At 37.3% G+C, this 24,264-nt stretch overlaps 3 protein-coding genes and 1 long non-coding RNA gene across 18 annotated transcripts in view; 3 read left to right on the top strand and 1 right to left on the bottom strand.

The window, feature by feature from the left end:
• The first annotated feature begins 719 nt into the window (after nucleotides 1-719).
• Nucleotides 720-10,344, top strand: LOC137748018 (NADP-dependent D-sorbitol-6-phosphate dehydrogenase-like). 6 transcript variants are annotated; one of them, XR_015954437.1, is made up of 11 exons: nucleotides 720-1,169; nucleotides 1,600-1,683; nucleotides 1,780-1,897; nucleotides 3,208-3,340; nucleotides 3,966-4,185; nucleotides 4,295-4,445; nucleotides 6,217-6,232; nucleotides 6,617-6,772; nucleotides 7,414-7,495; nucleotides 7,859-7,957; nucleotides 9,298-10,344. XR_015954437.1 is itself a non-coding variant. In XM_088682003.1 (7 exons), the coding sequence occupies exons 1-7, from the start codon at nucleotides 1,131-1,133 to the stop codon at nucleotides 6,222-6,224; spliced, it is 753 nt and encodes a 250-aa protein (XP_088538129.1). In that variant the 5' UTR covers nucleotides 720-1,130; the 3' UTR covers nucleotides 6,225-6,892. The 6 variants fall into 6 exon arrangements, 1 of the variants encoding a protein (XP_088538129.1); XR_015954431.1 differs by having other exon boundaries at nucleotides 6,217-6,772; XR_015954435.1 differs by having other exon boundaries at nucleotides 6,217-6,772; nucleotides 7,405-7,495.
• Nucleotides 10,345-16,894: 6,550 nt separating this feature from the next.
• On the top strand, nucleotides 16,895-22,845 carry LOC137747170 (disease resistance protein RUN1-like). 4 transcript variants are annotated; one of them, XM_088681930.1, is made up of 8 exons: nucleotides 16,895-16,922; nucleotides 18,076-18,680; nucleotides 19,088-20,183; nucleotides 20,303-20,602; nucleotides 20,746-21,254; nucleotides 21,321-21,633; nucleotides 21,708-22,335; nucleotides 22,429-22,845. In XM_088681930.1, the coding sequence occupies exons 2-8, from the start codon at nucleotides 18,169-18,171 to the stop codon at nucleotides 22,599-22,601; spliced, it is 3,531 nt and encodes a 1,176-aa protein (XP_088538056.1). In that variant the 5' UTR covers nucleotides 16,895-16,922; nucleotides 18,076-18,168; the 3' UTR covers nucleotides 22,602-22,845. The 4 variants fall into 4 exon arrangements, with proteins under 4 accessions (XP_088538056.1, XP_088538052.1, XP_088538054.1 ...); XM_088681926.1 differs by having other exon boundaries at nucleotides 20,746-21,633; XM_088681928.1 differs by lacking the exon at nucleotides 16,895-16,922 and having other exon boundaries at nucleotides 18,044-18,680.
• LOC148698372 (uncharacterized) overlaps nucleotides 22,767-24,264 on the bottom strand; it is a 44,752-nt gene continuing 43,254 nt past the window's right edge. The window contains exon 2 of the long non-coding RNA XR_015954428.1: nucleotides 22,767-22,907. This is a non-coding gene — a long non-coding RNA (uncharacterized LOC148698372). The remainder of the gene's footprint in view (nucleotides 22,908-24,264) is intronic.
• The window catches only part of LOC137748659 (uncharacterized), a 46,852-nt gene continuing 45,458 nt past the window's right edge, over nucleotides 22,871-24,264 (top strand). For 6 of the 7 annotated variants that reach the window (XM_088681993.1, XM_088681988.1, XM_088681985.1 and 3 more), the window contains exon 1: nucleotides 23,679-24,110. In XM_088681993.1, the coding sequence (XP_088538119.1) occupies nucleotides 23,745-24,110 (366 nt within the window). In that variant the 5' untranslated portion in view covers nucleotides 23,679-23,744. Of the gene's footprint in view, nucleotides 24,111-24,264 lie in introns of all 7 variants that reach the window. The other variant, XM_068488826.2, reaches the window with a different exon arrangement.

Raw genomic sequence — 24,264 nt, 5'->3', positions numbered from 1 at the left:
ATTTGAAATAAATGATTGAAAATAGACAATCATTTCATTTTCATGGAACAAATTTACAAAGCATAAAAAAACTCTTACCCTTTTCAAACGGGTTAAGTTGCACAGACACAGGTACTATTCAGGGTGAATAGTAAGGACAAGTTAATTGCCCTTGCCTTTACCCTTGCCCTAAGCAGGTATTATTTACTGTAAATGGTAATTACCTTGTTGCAACTTCACCCTTTAGTAATCCACTAACAAGTGGACTTGCTGTTATATGACAGACATCTCAACAACGATGAGTTTCATTTTTTTTATGTAAACAATTTTGACAGATTTGTTAACAGATTTTGACGGTACAAGGGCAAAGAGAGACCCAAGTTGAGGGTTAGGGGTTATATGACAATTTTTCAAAGCACTTTTATTGTCTATGCATTCGTTCTTAATTTAATTTACTTTCTCGCAAGTAGATTAAGTTTCAATTTTTTTTACATTCTCTCTCGATCTTCGCCTTCACCGTTTCACAATATTTGGTTGTTCGTTCAAAGTCTTGTTTTTATGGTAGAGAAAGAACGTAGTTTGAAAAAACGTTCCTTGCTCGGTTGTTCAATCATTTGATTAGAAATCAAATTCAAGACGCAAACACAATAATTTTCACATCGTTTTTACGCTGGTCAATCTTAACAACGTAATAACACGCTCGCTCATCTAAACCAGAGAAAGATCAAAATCTTTCAAGACCGCCCGAACTGGTCCGAATACACTAAAAAATCTCACTCGCTTGCCTAAAGCTCAATACTTCGGTTGTAGCGTTACGAATAAAAAGAGCGGCAAATGGACAGAGAGAAATCATCTCTCTCCTTTGGACTCATAAGAAAGGATATTATCTTAATTCCATCTTTGAATGCCCCACTAATACGGAGAGTGATAAAGGCAAATAGATCAGATTATAGCGGAGCAGCTGCCGTCGCGGACTCCAAACTCCACTGTTACAGTGAGCGAGGCAGAGGCAGAGGCCAAAATCCAAACTCGAAAGAAAGGAAGGAAGGTAGGAAAAATGGCGATAACGCTCAACAATGGGTTCAAAATGCCAGTAGTGGGTCTGGGTGTTTGGCGCATGGAAGGAAAAGAAATCAGAGACCTCGTTATCAATGCCCTCAACCTTGGCTATCGCCATTTCGATTGCGCTGGTATCCAACTATCCATTGTCATTTCTTTCTCTCCTTCATTTTCTCACCTTAATTCTCACCGAACTTTACACTTTGTTCATATGGGTTTGATTTCTTTCCTTTCCTTTCGTTAATTTGTCATCTGGGTTTCGTTGCATCAACTGCTTCTGGTATGCTAGAGCATTGTGTTGTGTGTGCGTGATGTAGGACAGTAGAAATAGATAGTAATATACAAGATATCCGGACTCGCTCCGGCCTTTGGCATCATACCAGTCGAAATTTGGAATCTGATTCCGATTACAGATCATTCTTGTGCCTGCTAAAACATTTGAATCTACGCTCTCAGAATCATTTTTGCCCATATGGCGGTAATTCGTAGCTTGTTGCACAAATTACCTTTGCGGTTGTAACATGCGTTGACGAGTTAATGCTGCTTTCGGCTGATTACAAGAATGAACGAGAAGTTGGGGAGGCACTTGCAGAAGCATTTTCGACTGGGCTTGTTAAGCGAGAGGATCTCTTCATCACCACCAAGGCAAGCGTACTTGCTGCTCCAGCTGACTAGTCCATATCCGTCGTTGTCCAGACTGTGACATCTATTTTTCTTCCTGTTTCTTCATCCTTAATGCAGCTTTGGAATTCGGATCATGGACACGTTGTAGAGGCCTGTAAAGACAGTCTGAAGAAGCTTCGGTTGGATTATCTGGATCTGTACCCTGTTCACTTTCCTGTTGCCACCAAGCATACCGGTATTAATTCTTGGTTTTTGACTACTTTATGCAAAACTTCTCTGTATTATGTGACCTTTGCTCTACTATTTTTGAAATGTGGTTGACAATACTAGTGTGTGATTGAAAACTATAGATTACTCCAATAGGAAAACAGTTTACTTGCTACCAACTGATGTCTCTACAGTTTGGATGGTCAAGGACGTGATTGATGAGTGGAAAGAAAATTCAGAAGGTGTATAACATTTTCTGAATAACCTATTCTAACCAAACTCATTACAGGCTGAATAAGCTCAGTAAGAAACAGAAAGCAATACTAATCCAACTCGCTAATCCAGATCAAACTAGGGTTCCATGGATGATTCTAAAATTCTGAATATTAAAAAAATCAATGACTATGTGAGTAGTTTGGGTTAGGAGATAGAAAGGGCACATTGATTAGGTTGTGTGAGGAGAGTGAAGAGGAAATCAGACTGAGGGGCAAGTGAACCTAGAAAGATCTAGAAGAGGGGTTGATGAAGATAGTATTGGCTTGGGTTTTTCTTTTCTATTAGTAGGAGTGGAACTGAAGCGCGCGGGGGGGGGGGGGGGGGGGGGGGGGGGGAGAGAAATTAAAGTGGGTGCTCATTCTATTACACTAAAACCTCTCTTGGGGGGGAGAGAAATTAAAGTGGGTGCTCATTCTATTACACTAAAACCTCTCTAAAGTAATACTATACAATGGAATAGCCTCCTTAAAGTAAATTAAAAAAACAATTCTGCTGCCAACTTGGGACCAATTATGCATTAGAATAAACTCTATATTGTAATAAGTTATAATTTTTCTTGGTCCCATCTTAAGGAAACACATCTTCATATGGTTATAATTGTCAATGAGTACAAAAATATGCAAGAAATAAAATACTTTGGCGTCCAAGGAATCCTATTTAAGAAATACAGCATTCCTAAGGATAAATAAGTCAAAAAATAATATTTTTTTCCTACACCTCTATTAAGTAATAACCTCTAAAGTTATAAAATTGGTTTGGTCCCAACTGTATAACTTTAGAGAGGTTTTATTGTATATTGGGGAAATGGGCATTCCCACCCGCAACCAATTCCAGAGTCCCGGATCCAACCTTAGTTTCTTTTTCATGTATGCTGGTTAACAAATGATTGTGAAAATTTATTTTGTTAAAACGGTGCCTTTAGATGATTAAAATATAAAAACGATAAAAAAAATTCATTCTTATCTTGGATTCTCGTACGAACTGTTTTCTTTTAGTTGTCAAATATATTCATTCCTGTATTGATTATTGAATTCATCTGTCTCTTTATTTGCATACATGCAGGAGTTGGTAGGACTGGCAGTGCTTTGGATGAGGATGGGGTGCTAGAAATAGACACAACCATATCTTTGGAAACTACCTGGCATGCTAGGGAAGAGCTGGTCTCTATGGGTTTAGTTCGTAGCATTGGAAATAGGTGATCATACAAACTTTGCACATTTCAAGGATCATTACTTGAATCAATAATGATATTGCGAATTTAGGTTATGTTTTCCTTTTACTTCCTATGCAATATATTACAGTATTAGCCATGCAAACTAGTTCATTTGGGGTATTTATGGGAAACCAACTCACAAAAATATAAGTGAATGTGCTGAAGAAAATTGAAACGTTGCAGTAATGTGTGTGCGTGTTAAAATGGTAATAAATTTTTACAAATACAGCTTCGGTTGGAGATATCATATAGTTTAGTTCAGGAAGGGGTTAACTATTGTGTCTTATTGCTTGTTGATGTATAATACAAACTTACACATGATATGTGCAGTTAGAGAAAGATTATAAATTATGGCGCAATATCACTAGGTTTATTTCAGTAATCTCTGAGTTGTGCCACACAGTATCAACAAGTTTGGGTGCTTCTGAATATGCACAAAATGATATGGGAAGCTCCTTTAAATTTTCCTTATCTCTTTCATGCTTAGTGCAACATATGGCACCAGCCCTAGTGGAAGATTCATAGTATATGTTCTGGCATTTTAATTTCATTCATTTGTCAATTGTTTTGCATATGAATTGTGCTCTGATGAAACAATTATCTGCAGTAACTATGATATCTTTCTGACGAGAGATTGCTTAGCTTATTCCAAAGTGAAGCCCGCCGTGAATCAGACTGAGACTCACCCATACTTCCAACGTGAATCTCTTGTCAAATTCTGTCAGAAGCATGGCATCTGTGTCACTGCCCACACTCCTCTTGGAGGTGCTGTGGCCAACAGCGAGTGGTTTGGTTCAGTTTCATGTCTAGATGATCCAGTTCTTAAGGTAAGCTCCTTTTTTTTATCACTTGAAGTTGAATTACTGGATTTATTTACAAATTACCAGTAAAATATAGTAAGATTGTTTCTTGTCAATCACATTCCTCTTTTGTCAGAATCTGGCTGAGAAATACAAAAAGACTGCTGCCCAAGTTGTTCTAAGGTGGGGCATCGAACGGAACAAAGTTGTCATCCCGAAGATGTCAAAACTTGAGAGATTGAAAGAAAATTTCCCAGTTTTGACTTTGAGCTCACCAAAGAGGACATTGATAAACTCATATTTATATAAATTTTACATCAAATTCACTTGTCTTTTCTTAGTTAGTTCCTTATATTTTTAAGCTATTTACTTTGTTTTTGTGTTTTGTAGGATTTGTCAAGTAAAGAAAAGAAAAATAGCACAAGTGGAATTTTAAGTAACAAATTCGTCAAAACTGCCTGTGCAAATCAGCTGACTTTGGAAGCAAGTTGCAGACAGCTCATAATGAATTAGAGAATGAACCTTATATGCTTGGAAAGCTACGGATGTCTATTTTCTGGAGGATTTTGCGGATTGTTAATATCATATTTGTTATGGCCGTTTTAACACTAAAAGGTTCCTAAGAGGCTGAACAGTTTGTAACTGAAAAGAAAGCATTGAAAGCAATAAATCCAATAAAATTAGCAGCCAAAACTGATGCAGCCAAGAACAAACCAGCTGACACCTATTCAAATATCAGAGGAAATGGAAAATTAAGTGGGAGTAATGGGCATAAAGGCTGCCCAAAGAGTTACAATTGTTTTAGCATTTCCTCTCACTTATTGTCTTCACTAAATGGCTGTTAGTGGGGTGAGTTATGGAGAAAAAACTGTGGCAGCAGAAAAGAAGAAAAGGGTTGCAGGTTGTAGCGGAAAAGAGCGAAAAAGACTGGAAAAAAAGAGTGGAAAAAAAGGTGGAAAAAAAGATAGAAAAAAAGGAAGGAAAGCAAGGAAAAAAGGCAAGGCTGCTGTGTTGGGAAAGGAAGGAAAGGAAGGAGGAAATTTTGGCATTCTCTTCTTTCAGTTTTATCTTCTCAAACTCACGTCTTTCTTTTGGTTTAATTTGAGAATTATGTGTAACTAATTTTTAGTAGTTAGGGGTTGTTTTGAAGCCCCGAATATGATTGCAAGTTTGTTATGACATTTCGTTTGAATTACTTTTATGAATGGATGAAAATTGGTTCACTACTTGTCTCATTGATGAATTCTTTATGTGTTTTCTACGGATGCATACTTAGTAAGCATATTTAGGATTCTAATGCTATGAATATGTGTGTGTCTGCCCTTGTTGAATGAGGACTTACATATGTTCTAGAGTAGTACTTGTTAATTGTGATTAACATGTGAATCAATTTCTAGGATAAGTAAGACAACGCTAGTACTTACGATGCCTTGTGATGACTCAAACTCTTTTCGTTCTTAATGATTTCTACTTTTTAAATCTATGAACACACCATTCTAGATTGCATGTTAGGGACTAAGTTAAGTTGAAAACGCCAATCTCTTAACATACTACGTAAGAAAGAGTAATAGGTTGAGTTCTAACATTGAGCCAACTTGAGCATCTTCATCCGAAAATGAAAGGACTTTGAATGAAACATAAAATGTTTGCATGATTATTTGGTGGTGGATAGCAATTCCCCTAACTCGTTTTTCTTAATTTGCAAACTACTTAAAATCTATTTTTGTCCTGTTTTTGTTTGATTTAATTTAAATAACAAATCAACTCTAAAAATCCCAAAAATTTGTGTGAGTGTAGCTCTATGTGTCTAGTATCTGTATATAAAATTTCGTAGACTTTAGATAAGTGTAAGTCGGTCTAAGAATTAGTTTTCGGTGGCTGGTCAGTAAGGACAACAGCCCAGTTTTTGTGACATTTTAAGTAGTTAGATAAAACAATCTTCTGCGGGAAAGACCCTTATTTTCATATGCTATAATTGACAAATCTTATTGTTAATAAGGAAAATTAATAGGACATTTGTGTGCTACTTTGTGGTGTGATTTCAATCCTATCAGACATGGACCTGATTGCAAAGGTAGACAGGAAACACCGGACAAACCAACCTGCCAAGTTCTGGGGCGTTGATCTGTTTGCATAGATTTGCCTGTAACTGTTCTCTCTACCCATGAGAACAAATGCCTTGTGGTGGCTAACAATAACAGAGTACTAGAGTCATGTTTCTTTCTCCGAGTTGTAAACTTCAAGCTGAATCATTCTTGAAGGTTGAATAGACATGTTAGATAAAACTCGTACACAAACTAAATTTGATCTTTCAATGAACCTACTCTTTTTACTGTGACTGTCTTCCCTTGTATGGCCTCGGTTAACTTATAAATTCTGTAACCAGTTAATTCATAGGGTTGATAGTGACTGTGTCATGTACTTATTAGATTTTATGTTTTTCCTTTGTTTGCAAGAGGTTGCTGAGACCAACTGTGCCTAAAGAAATGTGATACACCATGCTATTAGCGAGCACACTCAAATATTGCAGGATGTAGCTGCAGATCCTACTCTTCCTCGAACTAAATCCGTGCGTTGTGCTGAGTGCAAGCATGGAGAAGCTGTCTTCTTTTAGGTTATATGCCCAATCCTCTATATGTTGTGGTGAATTTTATTGGTAGTTATGCCTTTTCAAACTTTTGGTGTTAAGAGCACAATGCTAAATATTTTAATGTCACATAAATATTCCAAGTCATCAATTTTTTGGATGAAATTCCAACTACTAATCTCTTTATCATTAGATAATTGGACTCACAATGCGTTAGGGCCAGTTTTGCTATTAGTATAGTTAGCTAACTCTAGAAATGCATTAGGGTTAAGATTTTTTCTAGTGTTTGTAAACTTCTAGCGCTTCGTGTATCATTGCGTCTTCCCCTTCACTCTAGATTTCAACTAACTATTAACCAAGTATCTATTAAAATTAGTGACCATGGGTTCTTCTATGAGACGCTTAACTTGTATTGAACCCGAGTTCTTGTATTATTTATTCTAGAGAGATTGTTAGGTCACTTTGTATTGAAACATTCTTCTGTTTTGAGAAAATTTCTACCATTGTATCATTGGGAAGTCGATTTCACTTTGTCTCGGGGGGGGGGGGGGGGGGGGGGGTGTATGTCCACTACCATGCATATGGTGATACCATTTTGAACAGTTAGATAGAAGTCTAAAGTGAAAGGGAGGTTCTAATTGATTGTGATTGTGTGTTAGTGTGTGTAGGTTAGTAATATGTACGTTCAGTTCAGGGAGGAAGAACATGCTCAAGCTGCTCTTCTGAATCTCACTGGGAGGTTCTATGCAGGTTAGTTCCCTTCTTTTTCTTATCTTGATATGTTACGAACAACATGATCGATAGTTGTGATGGTATGGTGGTTTTATCGTCACTGTAATATGTTTCGCCGAAGTCACTTTCCTGTCTTTTGATTGATTCGTGATTGGTAGATGTATTGTGCTACATGACAGTTCAGTAGTAATAGTTGATAGTTGTATGGTTTTTCCATCTGTTAATTGGGGTTCATATTTCACTAAGATCGCTTTGAATTTCATCTAATCTTCTTTTATCCTCCGTTTAGTTCCTGAGAAACTGTATTGTGTTGTTGGATTTACTTCATTTAACAGTTTACATGTTTTCTTATATTTATTTATTTCTTTTCTTTTGCTGCAGCCATGTCTGTCCAAGAAGATGGATTGTGGAACATTGTGAGGGCCAGTTCTTTGGATTTCAATGCCTGGACTACTTAATTGAAGAGACAGGGTTGCAGAGGTGATGTTGACCCTAAAAATTACAAAGCCTACGTGGTGCGCAGGCCGAATAACTAATAAGCTAACTACGTCCTTCGGTTAAATGCGGGGCGTGCCAACTCGTCGGCCGAGGAGTAAAATTTGTTGATGTTGCGTTGAGCGCGTTGCTGACTTCTTTATCTTGCGACTGCGGTCGAGGAAGGAACAAATCTCGGCCTTTGGATTCTCGAGCCTAAAGACAAGGCTGCTAGTTCTACGAAGTTCAATATCAAATTCGGCTTTCAGGGTGCTGAATGTAGTAACCTGGTAACACCTCACTTCGCCGAGAAGGCTAATGAGATGACCTCTGCCAATAAGGATTTGAAAATCCTTCTCGACCGAGACTTGGATAAATAACCAGTCGGCCTTGACGCAGTGCTGTTTATCCAAACTGAAGGTGCTTCGGGAACGGCTGATTCTACGGCAACAGTGCTGTTTATCCAAACTGAACATGTTCGCCGGTTGCCTTCGCAGTGTTGTTTATCCAAACTGAAGATGTGTCAGCGGAAAAAAGAAAAAAAAAATCTCAAGATGTTTGAGAGGTTTTGCGCAGGGCAGTTGTGTGTTGAATTGGAGGTCCCTTCCATGTTGCACGACCTCTTGTATTTATAGTGAAGTCTCTGCTCACAACCTGATGGTATTTGTAGAATTCAATTGCAACTTAAACTCTTAGACGTGTTGTAGAATCCAAGCCGTGAACATCCAACCATCTTTGATTAAATCACAACCATCTTTTATCCCAATCTCAATTACCGCGCCATCAGGTGAAATCACAACGGGATAAAATGGCATATGCCATCTTTTATCCCATATTTCCACGTGCATGTGTTCATAAAATAAACAGCACCTTTATTGGCTAACTATCTAGGCAAGTTACCCCGTGCTGGATGAGTAACCCAATTTCCTCCACCTTGTTGAACAATCAACAATGGTTATCAGATCATCTTTATCTAAGCCAGCTAACTTTGATCAAATTCCAATGATAATACGATCTCATCTTTATCTCCATTGTATTTGTATAAATGCATGGAAGATAGTCTGCCATACTCCTAACTTCATTCATGATAATCATGCCATCTATCCACGAGATTGCACTAGTATTAATTCACACGGCATCGTATCAGATCACCATGACTTTATCACCCAACTGTGCTCTAGATAATTCAATATATTATTAAGAGATAATTATTATGATAAAAATCACAACATTATTCCTTAACAATAACTAAAATTATCCTGACTCAGACACCTAATGGCTTAGAACTTCATTCACTCAATAGCCTCGATCATTCGGGCCGATTGTGTAATTTTGGGTCCAAACAGGTGCGTTAGCTAGATTTTTGAGACATTAGATGAATTGTTTGGGTGAGTGTGAATCATCTAAGGTTTGGTAGAGAAATTGTTTTTATTTAAATGTGAATAATATGAGGTTGCAAAACTGTGAACTTCACTGTACTTTCTACATGTTCTTAGATATTTTTGTGATTGTCAACTGCCTTAGCATACCATGGTTTGCCCATGGTTTCGCATTAGTGATTGCATGCTACATTTTCTAAATAAGATCTCTATTATCATTATTTGTTCGAGAGGCTAGTTTTTGGCAAGAGTTGTAACTATGATTTGTTGTATAGGATATTATCATCACATGGATGCTTGAAGGCACATAATAGTTGCCTTGACCTCTAAGAATATATGTATGGTAAATGACCGTTGCTTAATCAAATTTACTATATGCTTGATATTATTAATACATGAGTACATGCTTTATCATTGAAGAAGTGAAATTCAATTCTGATATAAGTACATACTTTCTTGTTGACAAATTGGTTAAGATTCATGGCTACAATTTGATTATGGATTAAGGATGTTTTTGTTTGTGGAACTAATTTTTATTCTATTCGTAGAATTGGGCGGGTTGTTGTCATCACACAAAAGTTCGTTTTTGAGGTCGCAACTGATGCTCTTCACTAAGCCACTAAATTATTCTCCTCTTTTCCTCTTGCCTCATGGCACACTCCTTTTCTTGTTTTTCTATCACTTACTAGCTAAATATATTGTGGTCTTACAGGTTTGAGAATTAGCACAACACTAAACGAATTGCTTTGTATTTTGTTGGTATGGTGCACTTTTGTGATCAAATTGGTTGCTCTATGGACATGGAGGATGTGCTCGGGAGATTACTTTGTGTTTTTTGGTATGATTTTGTTTTGTAGTCATCATTAGGTACCTCTGTCAACTTTAGGATGTGCATCAATTGTAAAAGCAACAAAACAATTCAAATTTTTTGTTTGTGCCAAAACTTCCAATTGTACTGTAATTGACAATATTTACTAATTAATCTAAGTATTTGGAATGTGTTTATGATGATAATTGTTATATTTCTATTGTATTCATTTCAATATTAATTTAGATGTTATGAAGTGAGGTCTGTCTAAAATGAATTGTTAAAATAAAAATTAAAATAAATGTAAACTAGGGCATGCAAAATCAACATTAACTATTGATGGTAGTATTCTATTACGATGTACGACGTATGTCGTAATTGCCTTTACAGTGTTATAACACTCAATAAACGTTGTATCTAATATAAATTTGGCATATATGTATGCCGTAATTGGTTTTGCAGTATTACAACACTCCATTAATGTCGTATCTAATACCAATTAAGGTGCGCAATGCACGCCTTAAAGATCAATTATGGCGTGTTTTGCTTAAATTATTCACAACTACTAGAGTACGTCGTATTTGACAAAACATCTTTTACGACAGGGGCTTTTACTGCTTGGGGGCTCACATCATGAATAACCGTTTACAGCGGTCTTTGTGCGCCGCAAAAGACCAATTCTGTTATAGTTTTTTTTTTTTTTTTTTTTTGCTCATTTAAGCTTGATTTTTAAGTGAACTGAGTTGAGGTCAAACAAAATAATAGATTCGTTAATAAAATAAGTTGTACCTTATCTCTATTACAAATCCAACAATACTCCTTTTTGAAAAATATTCAAATAATTATTTATACCTTTATCCCCATGATTGATATTATTTCTGTACATTTCTTGAATGGTTGAAGCTTTTTCCTTTGGGCACATAACTTGAGTGGTTCAAGCTCTTTGGTTGAAACTTTGTAGGTGAAGCCTTTTCCTTTGGGCACATAGCTTGAGTGGTTGAAGTTTTGTAGGTGAAGCTTTTTGGTTGAAACTTTGTAGGTGAAACTTTTTGGTTGAAGCTTTGTAGGTGAAGCCTTTTGGTTGAAGCCTTGTAGGTGAAGCTTTTTGGTTGAAGTTTTGTAGGTGAAGCTTTTTGGTTGAGCCTTTGTAGGTGAAAATTTGTAGGTGAAGATTTTTGGTTGAAGCTTTTTTGAACCACATAAATAAATTTTGCTTCCACACTCTTATTCAAGAGTGTGGAAGGCTTTTTGAATTTCTTGTTGAAGCTTTCGGTTGAAGTTTTTTGAACCACATAAATAAATTTTACTTCCAGCCTCTTGAGCAAGAGTGTGGAAGGCTTTTTGAATTTTTTGTTGAAGCTTTCGATTGAAGCTTTTTTGAACCACATAAATAGATTTTTCTTCCACACTCTTAAGTAAGAGTGTGAAAGGCTTTTTGAGTTTTTTGTAGTTAGGCAAAGTGTGAAGCTTCCTCCTTTCAAGGTGTGGGAGGCTTCCTCCCTTAAAGTGTGTGAAGGCTTTTTCCCTTCAACGGTGTGGGAAGCTCTCTCCCTTGGGTGTGGAAGCTCCCTCCCTTCAAGGGTATGGGAAGCTCTACCCTTCAAAGTGTGGGAAGCATTTTACAAGACTTAACAAATTGATTTTGCTTCCACAAGAGTGTGGAAGGCAATCTACATGTTGTAGTTATCTCCTATGTGTAGAAGTTTTGTTGGCCTTCTCCACATGTCATAATTAATTAAATAATTATTAATTAATTAATTTTGGATTTATTTTTGGCATAATTTTTTTTTTTTTTTTGCTAGATTTTTTTTGGTGAACTGTGGACGAGAAAATGTGGGAGAGACCACATATATAGATTTTGCTTCTCTACTCTTGAGCAAGAGTGTGGAAGGCATTCTACATGTTGTAGTTGTTGGAGGTTTGTTAAACCATATAATACGATTTTGCTTCCACACTCTTGAGCAAGAGTGTAGAAGACAATCTACATGTTGTAGCTGTTGAAGGTTTGTTGAACCATATAATACGACTCTGCTTCCATACTCTTGAGCAAGAGTGTAGAAGACAATCTACGTGTTGTTGCTATTGAAGGTTTGTTGAATTATATAATACGATTTTGCTTCCACACTCTTGAGCAAGAGTGTGGAAGGCTTTGTTGAGTTTGTATATGTCTTTTCTGAGTTGTAAGGCTTGAAAAAAAAAATTACAATGATTTCTGACCGCACAATATACGATGAACGAATGTGATTTGATGATTCCCGAGATCATCACAAAGAGGATCCAGCGAGGATCATCACTCCCCAAACCTATTGATTATTTCCTCCTTCGATTAAAAGACATTTTGGCCTGAAATGGGCTTTGTGGGCAAGTTAGGCCAATATTAGAGTGAATCAGGTCCGTCTCATTTGATTTGAACATTGTTGCACACTTAATAAGGGTTACTTATATGCTATCACAATCTAATAGTAAATCTCTTGATTCAGTAAGTGTTAGATTTTATATTCGACTCATGTAAATGGCTAATTCAATACTAAATTATGATATTTGACTCATTGTGCAGCTAATTCAAACCCAACACCTCTTAAAATATAATAGAGACTTACCTAAAATACCTAAAATAGTGGTGATAGATTGGTAGATGTAACCCAAGCCAATTTTATAACAGTTTCCCTATGATATCTCCCATCTCCTCCGATCCCTCAATTATGGCCATATGTCTTTTGTTTGTGGATTTGGAATGAAATTGACCTAGTACCCTTGTTTCTTGTTAATCGTTCTCGCATTCAAAACAAAACACCACAATTTTCATGAAGTGAGCACCACATGTAGGGATTTAATATGCTTGAAACAATTCGAATCAACTTTTTTTTGCTCATCTAAGCTCAATTTTCAATGAAATGAATTGAAATCAAACAAAATAATAGATTCGTTAATGAAATAAGTCGATATAGAGCTTTGCTATGTTTAGCTCATAAAGATAGTGAACTGCTCGTATCTTTTTATTAGATAGCTCGAATTTGGTTCAAACTCAACTTGTTTGTTAAAGCTTGGCTCATAAGTGTACCTTATCTCTATTACAAACGGTCCAGATCACTGACTGTTGGAAATTGAACGACTCACAAATTGCCACGTGATAGAGCCGTTGATGGTGGCTGTTGGATTGTTGCAGCAAACCCCACGATAGTAGAAGTTGTTGACCCACTCGCCAACTTCACGCGTGCATTGCATGCTCCATGCACAAAAAAATAAAACCATGTGGCTAGCGTATGTTGACATTAGCTATGCCAAAAATCGCAAGGTCAAACATAAGTTGCTCAGGCGTTTGGGTAGGCTTCACATGGCCTACCACTTACCATCTTCTTTTAAGCCTGTTGGAGCATTTTTTTTTTGGTTTGGAGGGAAACTTTAAGGCCCTTGGCCTTGCCTTCCATCAATGAGTGGACTGGCTCACATTAGAACTCAAAAAACTTTAGAGCAAGGCCACAGATTGGTTTAAGGTAAGGGCAAGGGCCCTAAAGTTGCCCCGCCAAACCCAAAAAATTACTACATATGGTCTAAAAGAAGAGGGTAAGTGGTGGGACATTTGTGTCGCATGGCATTTTCAGGTGAGTCGGATTTTAGATGAGTATAAAATCAAAGGCCAGGATTAATACAACGACAAAACAATTAAAATTTGAAAAAACCAGGATTTGTTTTTGTTATTCTATAAAAACCCAACCATCTTTTTTCATATCGATATCACAACTCAATAATTATTTTTACTATGACCATCTATATTTGTTTCCACTTTCCAAATCAATTTTTTTTTTAACAAAAACATGATTGAGAAGGCAATTTGGTCGGTTGGCAAAGACGTTTTTTTTGCTTGAGGGTTGGTTGAGATGAGTAGGGAGAATGGAAGAGGTTTGGTGTGAGTATATGTGGTGGTTTGAAGGGTTTTTACAGAGAAATATGAGGAACCAGAAGATTGGATAAAGGATACGTTGCACTATAAAAATGGTCAAGAATCTAATAAAAAAATATGAGCGGATATTAGTATTGGATAATGACACGTAGCATGACGAGAGTTGTTGAAAATCTAATTGGAAATCTAAGGAGAACATGACACGTAACATCTGATTGCATTTTCCAGCTGAAATGGAATATTACTATTGAAATTGCATTATACATCCACAATAGCCCTAAGAAGACATGTTCCCAAGCGGATACTTGGCATGTCCCCCTCTTCCCGGCCCATCACAAGGAAAACGAAAACCAAGATTTGCTTTGTGAATATCAATCACCTTCACATCCCGGGCGAGGCCCCCACCACATCCTAAGCTCAACTCCACCATAACACGATATTGTCCGCTTTGGGCCCCTACCACACCCTCACGGTTTTGTTTCTGGGAACTTACACGAGAACTTCCCAGTGGGTCACCTATCATGGGATTGCTCTCACGCACTACTCGCTTAACTTCGGAGTTCCCATGGAACCCGAAGCCAGTGAGCTCCCAAAAGGCCTCGTGCTAGGTAGAGATGGGAATATACATATAAGGCTTACAGGATCCACTCCCTGGGCGATATGGGATGTTACAATCCACCTCCCTTAGGGGCCCGACGTCCTCGTCGGCACACTTCTGGGCAGGGAATGGCTCTGATACCAAATTGTCACATTCTGGCCCGAGCCCCCACCACATCCCATGCCCGACTCCACCGTAGCACGATATTGTCCGCTTTGGGCCCCTACCACACCCTCACGGTTTTGTTTCTGGGAACTCACACGAGAACTTCCCAGTAGGTCACCCATCATGGGATTGCTCTCGCGCGCTACTCACTTAACTTCGGAGTTTCCATGGAACCCGAAGCCAGTGAGCTTCCAAAAGGCCTCGTGCTAGGTAGAGATGGGAATATACATATAAGGCTTACAGGATCCACTCCCTGGGCGATGTGGGATGTTACACCTTGCCCTCGTCTTTGCCCTTATCCAACAGGTGGAAGTGCACAAAGGCAAGTACTATTCAAAGTGAATAGTAAGCGACGTTAAATGCCTTACCCTTGTCCTCCTAAAACCAGTAGAACTACTCTTAACGAGCCAATTAATAACGTGTGTGGCGAGTCACAACTTTACCACTTTTTTTTTTTGTGAAACTTGTTCGTAAACATTTTTTGGTGATGCTAAAGCGAACATCTTTTGAGACCATATTTGTAAACCACATGATGTGGCAGTTGATGGTTTGATTCTTTTTACTAATCATTAAAAATGGAATCTAACAATCATCTTTCACATCATTTAGTTTATAAAATATGGTCTAAAAAGATGGAACAAATGACCCAGTTAAAGATTTAAATTTTTCTCAGGTAGCAGTTTTTTGTTAGTTCATCGATCGTAATCGATGGCTTTTGTGAGAGCAACTCAAGGAACCTCCTCTGATTTCGACACTTGTTGGTGATTAGTTTACCCTCTCGCACTGGAGAGCATGTAAATCGTTGTGAGTGCAGTTGAGCAAAACAAGATTGCAAAACAATTGAAATAGTCCTTAGCATGTGAGGACTTGTTCGGCGATTTCTTGAGACTTCGAACTGCTCGGATAAGCGTGAATGAGGTTTAGGTGGTGATGACGAAATGTGAGATTCGTATTTAGCAGATGATGTTTTGTTCGTCTGGGTAGTTGTCGCCACGGATTTAGCTTCATCACATTTGGTGAAGTAGTCAATCGCTATGATCATCATGCCTATGTCCCCGTAACAAGCGACATTGGTCCCACCAAGTCGATCTTGTCCTCAAGTTAGTTATTTCTGGAAGAAAAAAAAAATATATTGGAATTGTCCTCAAGTCGATCTTGTCCTCAACTTCTAGACATCCCTCAAGTTAGTTATTTCTGCAACTTCTCAAAAATATTTTTATTAAATAATATATTGGAATTGTCTTATAGAATACTTGATTGGATTTATTGTAATTTTGACTTGATTGAGCTGTCTAGAAGTTGCAATAAGCAGCTTAGGTCTTCTCGATGGTTGAACTGCATGTATAACAAACATGAACCTGGGGCCATTTGATGAGGGCACTCTAGTCTCTTATGAGTAAAAGTTTACTTGTTAGCTCCAAAGTTTTCTTTATTATTTTTTGCTCCACAACTGTATTTGATTTTATTTTTCTTAATATAAATAAATTCGTTCTAATTTACATTTTTTTAGTAAGCAGTGGATAAAAAACAACACAAATAATTAAGTGTATTGGGTCTGTCTTTTGTTTTTTTTTTTTTTTTTGGTCAAAGATAATTAAGTTGTATTGGGTCTCTATCTTCAATTATACAAAAAGGTAAAATCATTTTCAAAGAAGATGTCAAATCCGTAGAATGCTATGTAATCAAATTTAAGGGTAGAAGTAAGCTTCAAACGATATGTCAATCCTATGTGGATTGACATATGAGAAAAAGTGACATCAAATAATTTTTAATTATTTTATTGTGTGAATCCATTAATGCACTAATTGTAGACCTTAAATTTTTATTTTAATTGGTTTCTTTTTAAAATGAGTTATACAAATATCATTTATAACAAAAAAATCATATCGATAGGGGAAAAAAAATGATATTGCTACATCAGCTATCAAATTAACATTTGACGTTTATCTTTTTGACATTTCTATTAGTAATGCTTTAAGACGCGTTTTCATTTGCTTGACTAAAAAGCCCCAATTAATAACAATTGCTTTGACTAAAACGACCCAACTAATTTTGCTTTGACTAAAACGAGTCAATTACAAAAGGATGAGACGAGTTTTCATTTGCAATTTTTCCAGGAAGTGGATTGGAATGAGCCAAGTAATTAGAGCCTCAAATATTTCCCTGGCAAAGACACAGCATTTATTTTGTCAAATCTTAATTCAAATGCTATATAATCAAATTTAAAAGTAGGAACAAGCTTCAAACAATGTCAATCTTATGTAGATAGAAATATGAGTTTTCATATGTCAAATTTGACATATAAGAAAAAGTGATATCAAATCATTTTTAATTATTTTATTGTGTGAATCCATTAATGCATCAATTATAGACCTTAAAAATTTATTTTAATGGGTTTCTTTTTAAAAAGAGTTATACAAATTTCATTTATAACAAAAAAATCACACCGATTGGGGAAAAAAAAAACAGAGAAAATACGACATTATCATATCAGCCATCAAATTAACATTTAACATTTCTCTTTTGACATTTATATTAGAAATGTTTTAAGACGCGTTTTCATTTGCTTGACTAAAAAGCCCCAATTAATAACAATTGCTTTAACTAAAACGACCCAACTAATTTTGCTTTGACTAAAATGAGTCAATTACAAAAAGATGAGACGAGTTTTCACTTGCAATTTTTCCAGGAAGTGGATAGGAATGAGCCAAGTAATTAGAGCCTCGATTATTTCCCTGGCAAAGACACAGCATTTCTTTTGTCAAATCTTAATTCGAATGTTATGTAATCAAATTTAAATATAAAACCAAGCTTTAAACAATATGTCAATCCTATATGGATTGACATATGAGTTTTCATAGGTTAAATTTGATATATAAGAAAAAGTAATGTCAAATAATTTTTAATTATTTTATTGTGTGAATCTATTAATGCACTAATTATAGATATTGAAAATTTATTTTAATGGGTTTCTTTTTAAAAAGAGTTGTACAAAAGTTATTTATAACAAAAAAATCACATCGATTAGAAAAAAAAAAAAAAAAAAGAGAGAGAGAAAATACAACATTACCATATCAGCTATCAAATTAACATTTAACATTTATCTTTTGACATTTCTAATAGAAATGCTTTAAGACGCGTTTTCATTTGCTTTACTAAAAGGCCCCAATTAATAACAATTGCTTTGACTAAAACGACCCAACTAATTTTTCTTTGACTAAAACGAGTCAATTACAAAAAGATGAGATGAGTTTTCACTTGCAATTTTTCCAGGAAGTGGATAGGAATGAGCCAACTAATTAGAGCCTCAAATATTTCCCTGGCAAAGACACAGCATTTATTTTGTTTGCTCATTGATCGTAAACTATGGCGCTTGTGAGAGCAGCTCAAGGATCATCCTCTGATTCCAACACTCATTGGGGTTGCCGTTACGATGTTTTCTTGAGTTTCAGAGGCGAAGACACTCGCAGGACTTTTACCGACCACCTCTACACAGCTTTGAACAACGCAGGATTTCTCACCTTCCGAGATGACGACGAACTTGAGAGAGGAGAAGATATCAAGCCAGGACTACAGAAAGCAATCCGGCAATCACGAACGTCTGTTGTCGTGTTTTCGAAAGATTACGCGTCATCCAGATGGTGCCTTGATGAGCTTGTCATGGTCCTTGAACGCAAGAGGACTACCTCGGACCATGTAGTATTACCAGTCTTCTACCATGTCGATCCATCCCATGCGAGGAAGCAGACAGGAAGCATCGGAAAAGCATTTACAAGACACGAGAAAACTCAGTCGCCGAATAAGGTGCGGCGATGGAGGGAGGCACTTGCAGAGCTTGCTGATCTAGCAGGGATGGTCTTATCAAATCAAGCTGATGGGTAACATTCACTTGCTCTCTTTTATCTTTCCAGTGTCAATATTGGAAGGTTAATTTATTTTTAACCAACAATTTGTTTTGCCTTCTTTTTTCACATGAACAATTTGTTCTTGTCTCTCTAAACCCATGTGTTCTACAGGTGTCGAGTTCGAATCCCCTCTCAGTTTAAAATAGTTTGGTTATCTAGACTTGACCTCTGTGTATACAATAATTCTTTTACCAAAACTGCATATAATAACTTTTAAAATAGTTTCATGTTGTCAACAAAGTTTCATTTTTATTTTTAACTAATTAAGATATGCTGTCAAAATGATGTGTATGTTTAGCATCCTTCCAGTTGTTACCTTTGTAACTTTCTTAGGTAGACAACATGTTTGATTTATATTTCATTTTTTTGCAAATCCGTAGGTACGAGTCAAAGTTTATCACAAAAATTGTCAAGGTGATTGGTGACAAGCTAATTCGCACACCCTTGGCTGTTGAATCCAACTTGGTTGGAATCCAATCTCAAGTCAAAAACATCAATTTGTGGTTACAAGATGGATCCACTGATGTTGGTATAGTTGCTGTGCATGGGATGTCTGGAATAGGGAAGACAACAATTGCTAAATATGTTTACAATTCAAATTTTACAAGTTTTGAAGGGAGCAGCTTTGTTGAAAATATCAGAGAAACGGCAAGTCAACCGAACGGGTTAGTTCAAATGCAAATGCAACTTCTTTATGATATTTTGAAGGGGAAGAAGGAGAAAGTGCACAACGTCAGTGAAGGAATAAGTAAGATTGAAAGAGCCATAAGTTCTAGAAGAGTTCTTCTTGTTCTTGATGATGTAGACCATATGGACCAATTAGATGCAGTACTACGGATGAAAGATCGGTTTTATCCCGGAAGTAAAATAATCATAACAACAAGGCGTGAAAGGTTGCTAAAGGCACATCAAGTTACTAAGGTCCACGGAGTTGAAACTTTGGATTACAATGAATCGTTGGAGCTCTTAAGCTGGCATGCGTTTGGCCAGGACCATCCCCCTGAAGATTACATGGAATATTCAAAAAAGCTAGTGCGGCATACTGGAGGACTTCCATTAGCTCTTCAAGTTTTGGGTTCTTCTCTGTTAGGTGAAAGTATGGGTGTGTGGGAAAGTGCATTGGAGAAGCTAGAAGTTATTCCTAATGGCGAAATCATGAATAAACTAAGAATAAGCTATGACAGTTTACAAGATGATGACCAGAAATTATTCCTCCACATTGCTTGTTTCCTAATAGGAAGGGACAAAAACTACATTGTTAGAATACTAGATGGATGTGATTTCTATACAACTGTTGGCATTCAAAATCTCATTGATGGATGCTTGGTGAAAGTTGATACAGACAACAAGGTGAACATGCACGATCTGATTCGTGATATGGGAAGAGAAATAGTTCGCCTAGAATCAGAAGAGCCTGAGAAACGTAGTAGACTATGGCGTCGTAAGGATTCCTTCCAAGTACTGAGGGAAAAGACTGTACGTAGAAACATGCCTTTTAGATATAGATATATATATATATATATATATGTATGTATGTATGTTTTTCTCATCTTGTGAAAATTATCCATATTAATGTTGTTCCCTTTTTTTCTTAGGGTACACAAACAATCCAAGGTCTTGTCCTGGACATGCATTGGCATCCTGTAAACAGTCCAATAAACACAAATGAGACAGTCTTTGAAACCAATGCATTTGAAAGGATGCACAAATTACAACTACTCCATCTTAGATGTGTACGGCTAGAGGGATGTTACGCAAATTTCCCTACAGGATTAAGATGGTTGTGTTGGCCTGAATTTCCTTTGGATTCTATACCCATTGATTTTCCTTTGGAGTGCCTAATTGTTCTTGAAATGCAATATAGTAGCTTGACACAAGTCTACAAAGGAACAAAAGTATGTTACTCTACGCATCTCAATTCATTTTCCTTCTTTTGCTTTTTTAAGTTTTGATTCGTTGACTAATTGCATATGTTAGAATTAACTCCCACAAATATTATTTCTCTTTTTTTTCTTTATTTTAATTTTTTTTCCTGCAGTTTCTTCCTTCATTGAAGATCCTTGATGTGAGCCATTCTCATGGCCTTAGTCAAACCATGGACTTCTCATACTGCCCCAATCTAGAGGAATTGATTCTTGTAGATTGCGAAAGCCTGCTTGATGTTCATGAATCCATTGGAAACCTAGAGAGACTTGTGTACTTGAATATGGAGGATTGCAAGAATCTTAGGATGCTTCCTAACATGTGCATGCTAAAACTTGAAACACTCAATTTATCTGGTTGCTCAAATCTTGATGAGATGATGAAGAAGATGGAATCTGTGAAAGTTCTCGAAACAGATGGTATTCTAAGTGTATTACGGCCTGGTACAAGTTCGAGTATCTTCACTTATTTGCCATGTTCTTTAGTAACGTTAAACCTTAGTAGGTGCAATCTTTCTGATGATGCCTTTCCTACAGATTTAAGTAATCTATCCTTGTTGCAATATCTATATTTAGATGATAATCCAATTTCTAGCCTACCTGTTTTCATCAAAGGTTTGAGGAGGCTCAATGATCTCTCTTTATCGAGATGTAAGAGGCTCGAATCTCTCTCTTTATCGGGATGTGAGAGGCTCCGTTTTCTCTATTTATCGAGATGTAAGAGGCTCGAATCAGTTGTGGGGTTGCGGAAAATTGAATACATTGACGCAGATGATTGCATATCATTAAAAACTATAACATATCAAGCCAATGAGTTGAGAGCATTGACCTATTCGGGTGAGAACCACAATGGTAACTACAATGTAATTGAGTTGAAGTACTATCACATTGGCAGAGTTGATGCGGAAATGATGAAACTTTTCAGCTTGCACAACTTGGAAATGAGGAAACGTTGCGGCTTGCAAAATTTTGAACATGATGCTTCGATTTGGAGTCCCGTTCAGGTCTCTCTCTCTCTCTCTCTCTCTCTTATCGGAAAGAGTTGCCTAATATAGTTGTTTCCGTGCCATGTACACAGGGACTGCATCAATATGGTATATACAGCACATTTTTGACTGGGAATGAGGTTCCTGGCCGGTTCAGCTATAAAAGTACCAAGTCCTCAATTTCTTTTATTGTGCCTTTTCTTGCAAGTCACAAAATTCTAGGCTTGAACATCTTTGCTACCTATGCAAGCGAGGAGAGTTGGAGTTTTTGTACTTGTCCTAATCCAATTATGAGTATTGAAGTGAGTAACAAGAGCAAGGGTCTGAAGTGGCTCTATGGCCCACCATTCTTCGTTGGTCCAACACAACTCCACTCCAGAGGAGAAGATGTGACATGGTTGAGCCATTGGAAAATGGACAATCAAACAATAATATTAGAATGTGGAGATGAAGTGGTTGTTTCCGTAATGACGACGGTACGTGATGAGTTTATTCGGGTAAAGGAATTTGGTGTGGAGCTTGTGCAAGAGCACCAAGACAAGATGAGTACCCAACACAACACCACTCCAGATCCTAATGATCCATTTGTCATCGGTGGAGATTTGTCACCGCTGGAGAATGTATCAGGACAATATGACTTTTGCTGGTTCAGTGAAGAAGAAATGAAAAATGTTGATTTCTGTAGGCCGAAATGGTTGAATACACTCATCATGGACTCAGGTAAATTATGCTCCATTAAAGCACTTAGGGGTCTGCCCGTATTCATTTCATTCAAGTTTTCTCAAAACTTTCTGTTATTTGTATGTTTTTCAGACAAAGAAGAAGAGCAACGGAACGATGTTGATCACAAAATTGCAGCAGCGAGTGCCAGAGGCAATAACTGCCATCTGGGAGGATGGAGGGGGCTAGTCACTGCTGCCATCTTCCTTCTCACGCTAAATCAAATCGTTCGGCCCTCCATCTCTCAGAAAAAGAAGCGACAGTAGTCAAAAAGCCCTCCATGAGTTATTAATTTTACTAGATAAAGACATCTCTACATTATCACCTTGTCTTCAAGATGTTCTCTGCCTTCAAACACAAGACTTGGGAGTTCATAACTAAGCCATGTTAACCGCTTGGGATATGAAAGACCCTTGCTATCCTATTAGATATCAAGTTCAAATGTCTTCAGCATCATCAAATATTGTGTACATTATGGCATTAGCGTTACCAAATTTTTCTTCCCTGCCACTGATTGCTTACGACCTCATGCAACCGAATACTTCGGCACGGGGGAAAAGACTTTTACACACCTTTTTGGCAAGAATCAATTCTTTGAATTTGGGGGAAAAGACTTCGGCACGGGGGGGAAATCTTTAAGATGTTGCAAATGACAATTGCAGAAATACAATTCCAGAAACAATCAAAATTTCAGAAATCCCAAATTTTCACAAACCTAAAAATCAACCACAGAAGAAAATAATTCGAGTCCTAGAAATTGTCAGCGGCGGCGCCCTAACGACGCCTCTCCATGAACGTGGCGTCTCGTCGTAAGAATTCCAGGCCGAGAGACTTGGTCCAATTTAGACTTGAGAGAGAGAGAGAGAGAGAGAATCAAAGTGTATGGAGGACTGAGGAGGAGGCTAGTCGAGAGAGAGAGATTTGGGTTTGGGCGGAGAAGAGCGAAGAAAAGTGGAGAGAGAATCAGAATGAAGACAAGTGACTCAAGAGAGTTTTAATTATAAATGAATGATTGAGATTAAATCTCAACCAAATCTAACCACCTATAATAATTACAATTGTATATTTAATACTATAATTTGATTATAAATTATTATAATCTAATTTTCGGTTCGGGACGGGGTTATCGAAAGAAAGCATAAATTTTTTGGGATCGGGTACCGAACGGTTCGGTTTGGAAATTTCGGGATTTTATTCCACCCAATAGTAATACCAGCGGACTGTTAAAGTGGCGTGGCATCTCAAGAGTCTTTCTTCTTAGCGTTTCTCATTTGAGTGCATTCCGCGTTGCAAAATGGGGTTCAGATGTATTGAGTTTTAGGGTTTAGTGAATAAAAGTGAGTATTCCATCGGAATACAGAAGGGAGGAGGAAGACAGAAGGGAGGAGGAAGAACTATCCGATCCGAGCATGGAAGAATTTGACAAGAAGGTATCAATCACAGACCCAATGGAAGAAGAAAGCGTGGCATCTAAAACAAAAACCGTCGGTTTGCTCCGCGAGTTCCTCGGAATTCAGCAGCGGAGGGCGGAGGCCTACGCCAAGCTGAAACGAGGGTTTGGGGAGTATATGGAGTCGTCGCCGCCGTCGTCGGGAGTAGATGCGGAGTTGGCGTACCAGCAAGTTTGCAGTGAGGTGACGCTCGAATTCAACGAGTGCTCGAAGCAAGTTCTTCGGATCGAATCGCTGTTCCTCAACGATCCCGATTTCTCCCGGATTGATTTAGCCCATCTCCTCAGAGCTGTTCAGACCCACGAGAAGCAGAAACTGAATTTGGTAATTTAACTCGTCATATCCTTCCAATTTTTTTTAATTTAATTTAATTTTCTGTTTAATTCATATTATCATGTGTAATTGCCGCTCAAATAATTTGGCAAGGCTTTGCTTTGTTGGTAGCAAGTTAATTAGATGCTTATAGCCTTATAGCCTT

Source organism: Pyrus communis, chromosome 2, assembly GCF_041283825.1.
Source record: "Pyrus communis isolate YQ-2024b chromosome 2, ASM4128382v1, whole genome shotgun sequence".
Taxonomy (NCBI): Eukaryota; Viridiplantae; Streptophyta; class Magnoliopsida; order Rosales; family Rosaceae; genus Pyrus; species Pyrus communis.
The sequence above is the reverse complement of the archived record's forward strand: the minus strand, read 5'-3'. Positions and strand labels throughout refer to the sequence as shown.

What these genes read in the sequence shown, in the direction of transcription:
- LOC137748018 (XM_088682003.1), top strand. Translation starts at nt 1,131, where the DNA reads ATGCCCTCAACCTTGGCTATCGCCATTTCGATTGCGCTG. An exon ending in GTTCGTAGCATTGGAAATAG is followed by an intron (nt 3,341 to 3,965) that starts GTGATCATACAA and finishes AATTATCTGCAG; the next exon opens with TAACTATGATATCTTTCTGA. An exon ending in TAGATGATCCAGTTCTTAAG is followed by an intron (nt 4,186 to 4,294) that starts GTAAGCTCCTTT and finishes CTCTTTTGTCAG; the next exon opens with AATCTGGCTGAGAAATACAA.
- LOC137747170 (XM_088681926.1), top strand. Translation starts at nt 18,169, where the DNA reads ATGGCGCTTGTGAGAGCAGCTCAAGGATCATCCTCTGATTCCAACACT. An exon ending in AAGTCTACAAAGGAACAAAA is followed by an intron (nt 20,603 to 20,745) that starts GTATGTTACTCT and finishes TTTTTCCTGCAG; the next exon opens with TTTCTTCCTTCATTGAAGAT. An exon ending in CGATTTGGAGTCCCGTTCAG is followed by an intron (nt 21,634 to 21,707) that starts GTCTCTCTCTCT and finishes CCATGTACACAG; the next exon opens with GGACTGCATCAATATGGTAT.